This window comes from Leucoraja erinacea, chromosome 1 (genome assembly GCF_028641065.1).
Source record: "Leucoraja erinacea ecotype New England chromosome 1, Leri_hhj_1, whole genome shotgun sequence".
NCBI lineage: Eukaryota > Metazoa > Chordata > Chondrichthyes > Rajiformes > Rajidae > Leucoraja > Leucoraja erinaceus.
The window spans coordinates 9097800-9111703 of NC_073377.1; the positions used below are offsets into that span (position 1 = coordinate 9097800).

At 44.6% G+C, this 13904-nt stretch overlaps 2 protein-coding genes across 3 annotated transcripts in view; one reads left to right on the forward strand and one right to left on the reverse strand.

Annotated features, from left to right (window-relative positions):
- ptcd3 (pentatricopeptide repeat domain 3) overlaps window positions 1-13904 on the reverse strand; it is a 354967-nt gene that overhangs the window by 183719 nt on the left and 157344 nt on the right. The gene's annotated exons all lie outside the window — the stretch shown is intronic.
- reep1 (receptor accessory protein 1) overlaps window positions 1-13904 on the forward strand; it is a 107318-nt gene that overhangs the window by 80093 nt on the left and 13321 nt on the right. Inside the window, exons 7-8 of one of the 2 annotated variants that reach the window (XM_055649983.1) lie at window positions 3678-3713; window positions 13168-13454. The exons of the other annotated variant lie outside the window; for it this stretch is intronic. Of the exons in view, the coding sequence (XP_055505958.1) occupies window positions 3678-3713; window positions 13168-13439 (308 nt within the window). The 3' untranslated portion in view covers window positions 13440-13454. Of the gene's footprint in view, window positions 1-3677; window positions 3714-13167; window positions 13455-13904 lie in introns of those variants that run through there. 2 annotated transcript variants of the gene reach the window in all.

Sequence of the window (13904 nt, forward strand, 5' to 3'; positions counted from 1 at the left end):
ACCTCGAGGGTGGGGTAGGACAGATCCCAGTTACCTCTCCTCTCCTACCGGCTTCGCTCCTCGTTAGTCACATACATTGTCATCGCCGGCTCCACCATCTGGTCTTCGGGGGATGAGCACGGGTCAGCTCGTGGGGGTCTCTCTTCCAAGCCACTGGTCGCTGGGTCCCACGAGCAGAGGCCGGATTGGCGCCTTCCCCCTGCAGGCCGCAGTCCACCAGGTCTTGCGTTCGCCCATGGGGGACCTGCTCGGCACCTACAGGTAGGCTGCGGCCTTCTGGAAGCTTCAGTTCTCGTTAGCAACAATCTTCAGGAACTACTTGTTTGTTTGAGCGTGGGGTGGCTTCTGTAGAATGTGTCAGAGCAGTGTTCAGTGTGTTTTGTGACTGCCTTGTGCAGTACCCTGTCAGCGACAATGGTGCCTGAGCCATTGTAGAAGGTTGCGCTCCCTGTGTTTTGCGGGTGTTCAACAATAGCCATTTTCCGGATGTGCCGGCCCCAACCCTTGGTATAAGCATTGCAATGGACACTGTAGAACTGACCCTGAGAACATGTATGTACTGCAGGAAATCAGAATCTAAGAACATAGAACAGGACACCACAGGAACAGGCCCTTTGGTCAACAATGTTTGTGCCGAACAGGATGCCTGCACATGATCCATATCCCTCTATTCTGTGCACATCCGCGTGCCTATCTAAAAGCATCTTAAATGCCACTATTGTATCTGCCTGCACCACCAGCTCTGACAATGCATTCCTTGCCCCCACCACTCTCTGTGTAAAAACAGCTTGCCCCGCATATCTCCATTAAACATTTCCCCCCTCACCTTCTAGATGCCCTCTAGTGTTGGACATTTCCACCCCTGGGAAAAAGGTACTGACTGTCTACCCTATCTATGCCTCTGATGTTCCAGATAAAATAATGCAAATCTATCCAACCTCTCTCTGTGGCTGAAACCCTCCAATCCAGGCAGCAAAGGCTGCACATCCTTCCTGTAATGGAAGAACTGAATGTAATACTCCAAATAAGAGTATTGCTATCCAAGTCTTTCCAATTCCTATCCCATACAATCCAAGTCTCATCCAGGTGTGGATTCCTATATATCGGCGAGACCAAGTGCAGATTCAGCGATCGTTTAGCTGAACACATCTGCTCTGTCCACCTAAATGTGGTGTCCCGGGTGCTAAACACTTCAACTCCCCTTCCCCCTCCAATTCCCACACTGACCTTTCTATCCTGGGCCTCCTCCATTGTCAGAGTGAGGCCCAACGAAAATTGGAGGAACAGCACCTAATATTTTGCTTGGGCAGCTCACAACCCAGCGGTATGAACATTGACTTCTCTAACTTCAGGGATCCCTTGGATTCCCTCTCTCTCCATCGCTCCCTCATCCTGTTCTCTGACCAGTCTGACTTGTCTTCCTGATTAAATTTTATCTCTGTTTGCTTTGTTGTCATCTTCCCCTAGCTAACAATGATCTATTCTACATTTTCATTGAGCTTCGTCCACTTTAATGTCTCGTTTTCACACCTTCCCCTTCTATATATCTATGTCTCCCTCTCCCCTGACTCGTAGTCTGAAGAAAGGTCTCGACCTGAAACGTCACCCATTCCTACCCAGAGATGCTGCCTGTCCCACTGAGTTACTCCAGCATTTTGTGTCCATCCAAATTCTACCTGTGGTTGAAACCCTAGTTTTGAAGGTTTTACTTGTTTTTCTACATCACGTTATTTTTCAATGTAACATCCCAAATGGCTTCATCTTAATATACTCCTTTGAAAGTACATTTGCAATGACACAGCACCTTTGCACCAACAATTAAAAGTAACATTAGCAAATTTGCAGATGACACAAAGCCGGGTGGCAGTGTGAACTGTGAAGAGGATGCTATCAGGATGCAGGGTGACTTGGACAGGTTGGGTGAGTGGGCAGATGCATGGCAGATGCAGTTTAATGTGGATAAATGTGAGGTTATCCACTTTGGTGGCAAGAATGGGAAGGCAGATTATTATCTGAATGGTATCAGGTTAGGAAAAGGGGAAGTACAACGAGACCTGGGTGTCCTTGTACATCAGTCACTGAAAGTAAGCATGCAGGTACAGCAGGCAATGAAGAAAGCTAATGGCATGTTGACCATAACGAGAGGAGTTGAGTATAGGAGTGAATGGGTCCTTCTGCAGGTGAACAGGGCTCTAGTGAGACCACACCTGGAGTATTGTGTGCAGTTTTGGTCTCCTAATTTGAGGAAGGACATTCTTGTTATTGAGGAAGTGCATGAGGTTAATTCCCGGGATGGCAGGATTGTCATATGATGAAAGAATGGGTCGACTGGGTTTGTATACACTGGGATTTAGAAGGATGAGAGGATATCTTATTGAAACATATAAGATTATTAAGGGATTGGACACGCTAGATGCAGGAAACATGTTCCCGATGTTAGGGGGAGTCCAGAACCGAGATGAGGAAAAACATTTTCACACCGAGAGTTGTGAATTTGTGAAATTCTCTGCTTCAGATGGCAGTGGAGGCAGATTCACTGGATGCATTCAAAAGAGAGTTAGATAGAGCTTTTAGGACTAGCGGAATAAATTGATATGTGGAGAAGGCAGAAACGGGATACTGATTGTGGATCACAGCCATGATCACAGTGGATGGCGGTGCTGGCTCGAAGGGACGAATGGCCTACTCCTGCAGCTATTGACTATTGTATCTATGTATGTAACTTGACATATTATCTAATGTATTATCTAATGTATTATCTAAATGGTGGCCGATTGGGAAAGGGGGAGATGCAGCGAGACCTGGGTGTCATGGTACACCAGTCATTGAAGGTAGGCATGCAGGTGCAGCAGGCAGTAAAGAAAGCGAATGGTATGTTAGCTTTCATTGCAAAAGGATTTGAGTATAGGAGCAGGGAGGTTCTACTGCAGTTGGACAGGGTCTTGGTGAGACCACACCTGGAGTATTGCGTACAGTTTTGGTCTCCAAATCTGAGGAAGGACATTATTGCCATAGAGGGAGTGCAGAGACGGTTCACCAGACTGATTCCTGGGATGTCAGGACTGTCTTATGAAGAAAGACTGGATAGACTTGGTTTATACTCTCTAGAATTTAGGAGATTGTGAGGGGATCTTATAGAAACGTACAAAATTCTTAACGGGTTGGACAGGCTAGATGCAGGAAGATTGTTCCCGATGTTAGGGAAGTCCAGGACAAGGGGTCACAGCTTAAGGATAAGGGGGAAATCCTTTAAAACCGAGATGAGAAGAAGTTTTTTCACACAGAGAGTGGTGAATCTCTGGAACTCTCTGCCGCAGAAGGTAGTTGAGGCCAGTTCATTGGCTATATTTAAGAGGGAGTTAGATGTGGCCCTTGTGGCTAAGGGGATCAGGGGGTATGGAGAGAAGGCAGGTACGGGATACTGAGTTGGATGATCAGCCATGATCATATTGAATGGCGGTGCAGGCTCGAAGGGCCGAATGGCCTACTCCTGCACCTAATTTCTATGTTTCTATGTTTCTATGACATCCAGCAATGAGTTGAATGACCAGTCAATCTGGCTAGCAACATTTTGTTACTTGTATTTGGTTGTAATCTATCTTTCTTTGCTGATCCTGTGATGGTTTAATTGTGATTGCTGTACATTTTTTTCTATTGCTGTTCCTCCTTTTCCCCAGTTTTTAAAAATGGCATCATATTCAATATAATAAGAGGTAAGTCTGGGAATGAGGCAGGGGAGCTCGTACAGTGTGACTCGGCTACCGATAGTGCTGACTAACTTGTTGGCTGGAATGATATGGGAACTGGTAGGACTGAAGTATGAATCGTTATGGTAAAGCTAACACTAACATGACCTTGGACCTTTCCAGTGCCTTTCCTTTGGGTGGATTAACTTTCCTGACGGCTCCACTGTAAAACAAACTGCTTTAGAGTGCCATGGGTTATAAGGCATGGGTTTGAATTCTAACCTCTGCAGAATTTATGCTCAGTGTTGATCTAACTTGAACAGGTTTTATCTAATTTAGATTTTGGTTGTTTATTAGCGTCACCGAGCTCCAGTCAGTGAATCAAGTCATACATGGTGAAAAAGAGCGGAGTCATTTGCCTTTGATTCTTTGCCAATTGTTTCTGAGAATCTACTCCTACACACTACTCAGTGAAATACAAGTCTGACTTAAGGGCAGAAGTTACACCAAAAATTGACAGCTCAGTTGAGTCCCGTTTATTTTATTGTCCCGTGTACTGGGTTACAGTGAAAAGATCTTGTTGCATGCTATCCAGTCAGCAGAAAGACAATGCATGATTACAATTGAGCCATGTACAGCGTATAGATACATGAGAAGGGAATAACGTTTAATGCAAGGTGAAGTCAGCAAATACTGATCAAGGATAGTCTGAGGGTCACCAATAAGGTAGATATTAGTTCAGCATTGATCTTTGGTTGTGGTGGGATGATTCAGTTGCCTGGTAACAGCTGGGAAGAAACTGTTCCTGTATCTGGTGGTGTGCGTTTCCACACTGTATCTTTTGCCTGATGGGAGAGGGGAGACTGGGTGTGCGACTCATCCTGTATTATGCTGCTGGCCTTGCCGAGGCAGCGTGAGGTATAAAGGAAGTCAATAGAAGGGAGGTTGGTTTGAATGATGGTGTGGGCTGTGTCCACAATTCCCTGCAATTTCTTGGATGGAGCAGTTCCCAAACCAAGCTGTGATGCATCCTGATAAAATGCTTCCTATGGTCCGTGGAGATAGACCAGCAACCTACTGTTCCTCTGCTGGTTCTGCAAACATGGAACATAGAATAGTACAGCGCAGGAACAGGTCCTTTGGCCCACAATGTCTGTGCCGAACACGATGCCAAGATAAACTAATCTTATCTACCTGCACATGATCCACATCCCTCTATTCCCTGCATATCCATCTGCCCATCTAAAAGCCTTTTGAAAGCCACTGTCATTCTTGTAAGGAAGTAGAAATTATCCACCTCGCTCTCCCAAGCACGTATCTCGTGTCTTTCATTTCCTGTGCAAGTTTTTTGTTGGATTTTCCTTAGAAAGTCCCAACAGAATAACGAGTTATAGATCCTAGAAACTCACCGTGGAGAAGCATTTTATGCTCTTTTCAGCAGGGACATCAAATGAGGATGTCCAAATAGTTGCCCCATGGGTTAAATAAACTGCCTCAGCGGACTTGTGTAAGACTTTGTTGGGAACATGGCTGAGTGGCTGATGCCATTGGTATACTATCTGCCAATGGAATGATACGAGGTGAAACGGAAAGAAATAAAATAAAGATCGATGGTGTAGACACTAAACTGGCACTGCCACTATTGAAGTGTATTTAAAAAAAGAGCCAAGCGCCTGAATTAGGTCTGTGTTGTGAAGCAGAAGTTCCAGCATCTTGTAGCGCCTTTCGATTAGTGCGGGTGTCAGGAGTTATGGGAAGAAGGCAGGAGAATGGGTTGGAGAAGGAAAGATAGATCAACTGTGATGAAATGGGGGAGTAGGCTTGATGGGCCGAATGGCCTCAATCTGAACTTATGAACTTGTACCTGGTGATATGCAGAAAGGTACGTTAGCAACACACCATATTTTAGGCTTCTTTCCCTCACCTGGTATCTAATCCCAAGAGGAAAATGATGATGTACTTTCTCAATCTAGTCAATCTGTTCATCAGCATGATTTACCGGGGGGGGGGGGGGGGGGGGGGGGGGGGGAGGTTGTTAATAATTTTAAGTGAAGTACAAGTCCAATTTAAGAACTTGCATCCAATATTGTCAGAGAACAAGTTCCAGTGGAGAATAGCAGTGACATGGCATTGCATGAACAAGGGTGAAAACAGAATCATACGGCACAGAAACAGGCCTTACAACCCAACTTGCCCACTTAAATGAACATTGTACCCATTGAGTCTATGCCTGTCTCTTGATGTATTCAAGAGAGAGTTAGGTTTAGCTCTTAGGGCTGACAGAATCGAGGGATATGGGGAGAAAGCAGCATTTTGAGTGATCAGCTATGACATATTGAATGGTGGTGCTGGCTTGAAGACATTGGACAATAGACAATAGGTGCGGGAGTAGGCCATTCGGCCCTTCGAGCCAGCACCGCCATTCAATATGATCATGGCTGATCATCCCCAATCAGTACCCCATTTCTGCCTTCTCCCCATATCCCCTGACTCCGCTATTTTTAAGAGCCCTATCTAGCTCTCTCTTGAAAGTATCCAGAGAACCTGCCTCCACTGCCCTCTGAGGCAGAGAATTCCACAGACAAGGGCCGAATGGCCTTCACCCACACCTATTTTTTTTTAATGTTTCTTTGTAAATACTATTACCATGAAATAGTAGTTGAAGCAAAAAACTGCAGATGCTGGAAAGGAAACATAAGCACGTTGATCTTCTATATTTATGGTGCCCATATTCTGACCAAGTACACTACATTCACTGGGATTTAATATCGACTTTAACAATTTCAGTAAACCTCTTGTTTTGCCCACAGTTATGCCTGCTCCTTGTCTAGTTGTAATTTCCGTCACTATCATTTTGTCCCAACTGATGGTTTTTAAGATAATAATTATTTTGTTAACTTTAGTCTGCACCTTGTTATATTCCCTCTGCCTCTTGCCTCCCCAATTTCTAGAACTTTAAACATGCTTGTTTTCATGTTATAGGAACAGAATTAGGCCATTCGGCCCATCAAGTCTACTCCGCCTTTCAATCATGGCTGATCTATCTCTCCCTCTGAACCCCATTCTCCTGCCTTCTCCCCATAACCCCTGACACCCGTACTAATCAAGAATATATCAAACTCTGCCTTCAAAATATCCATTGATTTGGCCTCCACTGCCGTCTTTTCTCACTTTGAGTGGATGTGGAGAGGATGTTTCCACTAGTTGGAGAGTCTAGGATCAGAGATCATATAGCCTCAAAATTAAACGGTGTCCCTTTAGGAAGCCCTTTAAAAATATCCATTGACTTGGCCACCACAGCCTTCTGTGACAAAGAATTGCACAGATTCACCACCCTCTGACTAAAGAAGTCCCTTCCATGAGGAGAAATGTCTTTAGTCAGAGGGTGGTGAATCTGTGGAATTCTTTGCCACAGAAGACTGTGGAGGCCAAGTTAATAGATATTTTTAAGGCCGAGATAGATAGATTCTTGATTAGTATGGGTGTCAGAGGTTATTGGGAGAAGGCAGGAGAATGGGGTTGGGAGGGAGAGATAGATCAGCCATGATTAAATGGCGGAGCAGACTTGATAGGCCGAATGGCCTAATTCTGCTCCTATCACTTATGACGTTTTGACCTTATGACTCTCTGTACACCAGGGACAATTTACCGAAGCCAATTAACTTTCAAACCCACACGTCTTTGGACTGCGGGTGGAAACACCTGGAGAAAACCCACGCGGCACAGGGAGAACATGCAAACTCCACACAGAGAGTACCCGAGGTCAGGATCAAACCCGGGTCTCTGGTGCTGTGAAGCAGCGGCTCTACCTGCTGCGCCACCGTGCCAGCCAGTAATCCTGAACGAGCAGTATTCATATTTTTCATATTCATTTTTTCACATGACATAGAAGGCAGACCTTTGGCCCATCAAGTCTATGCCTGTCTCAGACATATTACAGCAGTCCCATTCTCCCCACCCCACACTTATTTATCTCCAGCATTTTCACTCTCACATGCCCACCAGCTCCAGACTGATTCTCCTACCATAAGCCTGCACTCAGCAACCAATTAGCCTACAGACCAGCACATCTTTGGGATGTGGGAGGAAAACTGGAGTACCTTGAGCAAAGCCTGTGCAGACGAAGGGAGATGTGGACGGTATCGGAGGCCAGGATTGAATCAGGAGCTGTGCGACAGTAACACTAATGACTGTGTCATTTCTAGCATGAAGCAGCCTGAGCTGACGTTAACAATTGCTCTCTGGCAGGAATGACATTAACTGAGTGCTGATGTGTGCCTGCATTATGGATTTTAACTAAGTGCTCACATAATGGCGTTTATTAATAAAATGGTTACGGCAATTGAAGTTTTGCAATGAACTGAATCACAGTCCTTTTTTTCATTAAGTAGATTGGAGTGAAGAATTTAGTTTAGTTTAAAGATACAGTGTGGAAACGGAACCTCCAGCCCACCACATCGACCAACAATCACCAGTTCACAATGGTTCCATGTTATCCCACTTTCTCATCCATTCCCTACACACGGAACAATTAATGAAACCGCCCAATTAACCTACAAACCCACACGTCTTTGGAATGCGGGAAGAAACCGGAGCATTCGGACGAAACCCAAGTGGTCCCAGGGAGAATGTGCAAACTCCACACAGACAGCACCTGAATCAGGATCGAGCCCAGGCCACCGGCACTGTGAGGCCGCAGCTCTACCAGCTGCACCACTGTGCCACCCACTATTGATCCTCAAATAGTTGTAAAGAATCAACTGCTATTCAAAGGATAACCTCCTCATTCCAATTAACATTATCATAAATTGGATTAGTCATTAAATACGTTGGATTAGGCCCAATATGGGCCAAAATGCAACATTTGATTTGCAGTGTCATTTCTGTAGTGAGTCCACATCTGAGAGTAACCCAACAGATTATGACTGTTTCCTTTACACCTCACATCATTCTCCTGTACGATCCTACGGCTTTCTCCCTCTCTTTTCTATGCTATCTATCCAATTCCACTTCCAGGATTGCTCCCATTCCATCCTGTGTTCACTTTGTTTTATTTTAGTTTGGAGATACAGTGCGCAAACAGGCCCTTCGGCCACGTTGAGTTCACGCCGACCAGCGACCTCCGCACACTAACCCAATCCTACACACTAGGATCAAATTACCATTTTACCAAGCCAATTAGCCTCCAAACCTGAACATCTTTGGAGTGTGGGAAGAAACCGGAGCACCCAGAGAAAACCCACTCATATCACAGGGAGAACATCCAAACTCCGTACAGACAGCACCCGTAGTCAGGATCGAACCAGGGTCTCTGGCGCTATAAGGCACCGACTGTAACCGCTGCGCCACCGTGCCTTCCTGCCTCAATTTTAGATCTTTTCAGCTTTTATCCACAAGCTCCTCTCCATCCAGTAACTTTAAAGAGAAGCCTTTGTCCTTGTATTTTCGAAAGGAAATTACTTAGTCATTGCAGCGTGTCCATTTCTAATATCCCTCAAGTAAATCATTGTTCTTTCCCTTGAGGGACATTGTGGTATTAGATTACTATAGATAGCAGCATTGGCATTCAGACGAGCTCCAGCAGCATTGTCATCTGCTATGACCCCACAGCGCGACTTATATAGAGGCATACATGCCAGAGATTACTTCGATTTCTGATTTCAGTTTTCCAAGAATGGTACACCTTCGATCAATAAATACAGGCCTGATGTGATCAAATTTAAAGAACTAGCCAACTTCTGCTGTGATGTTTCAGACTTTCAGTTTTTGTTTTGGAGTAAATACTGAGAATAGCTGTACGGAGAGTTACATAAGACATAGAAGCAGCATTTGGCCATTTGGTCTATCGAGACTGCTCCACCATTCAATCACAGGCCTATATTTCTTTCCCTCTCAATCCCATTCTCCTGCCTTCTCCCCGTAACCTTTGACACCCCTACCAATCAAGAACCTATCAATCTCCGGTTTAAAATTCCCAATGATTCGGCCTCCATTGCCATCTGTGGCAATGGATTCTCCAGAGAGAGGGAAGAGAGAACCAGGCAGTGCTATTGAATGCACTCCTAGTGACTGATTTGGTGAAGGGGTGTCTTGTACTGGAAATGTAATCCCAATGAATGAAAACCCAACTGCAACAAGGGGTTTAAGAAGGAACTGCAGATGCTGGAAAATCGAAGGTACACAAAAATGGTGGGGAAACTCAGCGGGTGCAGCAGCATCTATGGAGCGAAGGAAATAGGCAACGTTTCGGCCCGAAACGTTGCCTATTTCCTTCGCTCCATAGATGCTGCTGCACCCGCTGAGTTTCTCCAGCATTGTTGTGTACCTGCAACAAGGGGTTGGTTTCACCTGGAGTTTGGAATGTGTATTGCAATGTCATCACATCACCGACAGCTTTCCTTTCTTTTACCTTTCTGTTTTGTCTGTTTATTCTTCATCAACGTGCTGGATCATTGTGTAAGTTCTTCCAGTCTGCATGGTTCAATATAAGCTGCAGAGTGTTACTGCTCGTGTGTTGTGGCTGAGCAGAGTTAGTGCTAAATGTATTGCCAGAGTGAAGACAAGATGATATGACTATTTCATTTTATCAAGGCACTGTGCTGCCAATATTATACTCTATGATATATTTAAAAAATGTATAGGCTTTAATCATATTGAAGCTATTTTAGAATCATAGTCATATAGCATAGATACAGACCCTTTGGCCCATCTCCTCAATGCTGACCACGATGCCCCATCTAAGCGAGTCCCATTTGCATGTGTTTGGTCCATATGTTCTGACCCTTGTTCTGACCCTTTCCTATCTATGCATCTGTCCAAATGCTTCTTAAAATGTTCACAAGATATAGGGGTAGAATTAAGCCATTCAGCTCATCTACTCCGCCATTCAATCAAGGCTGATTTCTGTCTCCTAATCCCATTTTCCTGCCTTCTCCCCATAACCCTTAGCACCCGTTCTAATCAAGAATTTGTCTGTCCCTGATAGACAGATGATCAGAGGTGATCAGCAAATGTTGTTGTTGTTGTTATACCTTGCCTCTGGCAGCTCATTCCATATGCCCACCACCCTCTGAACGGAAACAATTGCCCATCATGTTCCTAAATTGATCCCTGGGATGGCGGGACTGTCATATGAGGAAAGATTGAAAAGACTAGGCTTGTATTCACTGGAGTTTAGAAGGATGAGGGGAAGGGGGATCTTATAGAAACATTTAAAATTATAAAAGGACTGGACAAACTAGATGCAGGAAAAATGTTTCCAATGTTGGGCGAGTCCAGAACCAGGGGCCACAGTCTTAGAATAAAGGGGAGGTCATTTAAGACTGAGGTGAGAAAAAACTTTTTCACCCAGGTGGTTGTGAATTTATGGAATTCTCTGCCACAGAGGGCAGTGGAGGCCAAATCACTGGATGGATTTAAAAGAGTTAGATATAGCTCTAGGGGGTAGTGGAGTCAAGGGATATGGGGAGAAGGCAGGCACGGGTTATTGATACGGAACGATCAGCCATGATCGCAATGAATGACGGTGCTGGATCGAAGGGCCGAATGGACTCCTCCTGCACCTATTTCCTATGTTTCTATGTTTCTAAATCATTCTCCTCTCACCTTGAACCTATGTCTCAAGTTCTTGATTTCACTACCCTGGGTAAATGACTGGGTGCATCCAACCTATCTATTCCCCTCATGATTTCATATCCCTCATATATACCTCGACAAGATCACCCCTCAGCCTCCTACACTCCAAGGAATGAAGTCCTAACCTGCCCAACCTCTCCCAACTTCAAGCCCTCGGGACCTGCCAATATCTCTGTGAATCATCTCTGCACTCTTTTCAGCTTAATGGCATATTGCAGAAACCAGGGTGATCGAAACTGCACACTATGCCTCAAGTGTGACTTCATCAACTTCTTGTGCAACTGTAACATAATGTCCCAACTTCTATACTCGATTCCCTGAATGATGAAGCACGCAAAAAGCCTTCTTCACCACCTTATCTACTTGGTGCCGCCACTTTTAGGGAATTTTGTCTTTGCACTCCCAGATCCCTCTGCTCTATAACACTCCCCAGGGATGGACCACTCACTGTGAAGTTCCTGCCCTGGTTTAACTTCACAAAATGCAACACCTCACACTTATCTGAATTAAACTGCATTCGCCATCCCTTAGCCCACTAGCCCAGCTGAGCAACATCACACTAATTCTTGATGTTCTGTTGATATGATCTGCACACGATAGAATATCCTGGTATTCAACAAGACATTACTCTGTAAGTTCATTGTGCCTTTATCAAACACTTTCAAGAGCACTGTCTTGATTTGTGCAATGGAATATATATTTTTGCGACTTGCTGTGACGGTATTTGCTGGAATCAGATGTGCATGGTGTTGCCATTGATGCTTGCATAGTCAACTTGGATTGAAATCCTCCCTGCTTGCCATTGAGTCAGAGAGTCATACAGCAAGGAAACAGGACCATCGGACCAACCACATCACTCCGAGCAACTGCATCACACCTAAGCTTGTCCCATTTGCCCATGTTTTCTTCCATATCCCTCTAAATATTAGATAGATAAAAAAACTGGAGTAACTCGTGGGTCAGGCGGCATCTCTGGGGTAAAAGGAATAGGTGACATTTTAGGTCAAGGCCCTTCTTCAGACTGTCAGAGGAAAGGGAAACAAGAGATATGGACGGTGATATAGAGAGAGATATAGAACAAATGAATGAAATAAGTAACAATGGTCAAGGAGAGCTGGAGCCCACAATGGTCCATTGTTGGCTGTGGGGGTAGGTGATAACAAGTGATACAGACGGTGAAATTCAACAGGGTGACAGTAAAACTAGTACGGCGACTAGTGTGGGAGAGGGACGGAGAGAGAGGGTTACTTGAAGTTAGAGGAATCAATCTTCATACCACTGGGTTTTTAAGCTGCCTAAGTGAAATATCCCTCTAAATCATGCCTTTTAAATAATGTTATAGAACCTGCCTCAACTACCTCCTCTGGCAGCTCGTTCCAAATACCCACCACCTTTGTGTGAACGTTACCCCTCAAATTACTATTAAATCTTTCCCCTTCACCTTAAACCTATGTCCTCTGGTTGTGTCTATGTGTGTCTCGGTGTGTCTAAGCTATATGAACACACTGAACTGTTCTGTATTTATGCTTACTATCTTCTGTCGTGCTGCAGCAAGCAAGAATTTCATTGTCCTATCTGGGACATATGACAATAATTCTCTTGACTTGACTTGACTTGACTTGTTGATTCCCCTTCTTTGGGCTGGAATGGTTATCTTCTCTAGGTTCCCCTGAACGGGCAGTGTGTTTGGAAAGCTTGCACCTTGTGTGTTTCCAATGCAACGTGACCGAGTGTGCTTTGCTTTTTTGTCGCCTACAGCACTCCCTTAAAGCGAGCAAATAGTTCCGTTGTTTTATTTCTGTGCCACTTTTCTTCACCCCTTAGCCGGTTAACTGAACATTAAAAGGTGGTGAAGTAAATATTGATCAGGGTCCGAGTTCAGATGAAGAGCAGAGTAAGGCTAAAGCACTAGATCATCCTGATGGTGAGATAACAGGACACATGATCCAGCTCTCCTCTAAACCACTTAGGAAAAAGAGGCAACATCACCAGGTGAGTCATTGGACCTGCTTGAGTTTGAGTTTAGTTTATTGTCACGTGTATCGAGTTACAGTGAAAAGCTTTTTACTGCCTGAGTTTGTACTCTACTGCAATGAGTTGGCAAAATCTAGTCAATAGAGTCATAAGAGCTGTTTTAATGACAATTTATCTTTATCCAATAATTCAGTTATCTCAAATAAACTGAGCTCTGTAAACAGTAAAAGGAAGCTATGATTTTGTTTTGTCGAAATGATGCATTTAAAAAAAAATGGAATTTCGTTATCAAATGAAACATGACCAACCTCTCATCCTTCAAGTCCTTTCTCTTCCCTTCTCTGGTCCCCCTCTTTCCAGTCCCAACCTACCATTCCTTTCCTTCCCACTCCACCTCCTTCCTTCCCCCACCCCCACTTCCCCTCTCTCACATCTTCACCCTCTTCAGCTCCCACCTACCCTTCCCCAAACTATCTGCTCATGATTCCTTCCACACCGCATCCCATTCCCACTTTCCCCTTCTTCTCTTCTTCTCCTCCCATGCAGATATCGTGATTTGTATGTCGTAAGCAAGGAATGGGATTGTTCTGAAAGCCGGCATGGACTCAA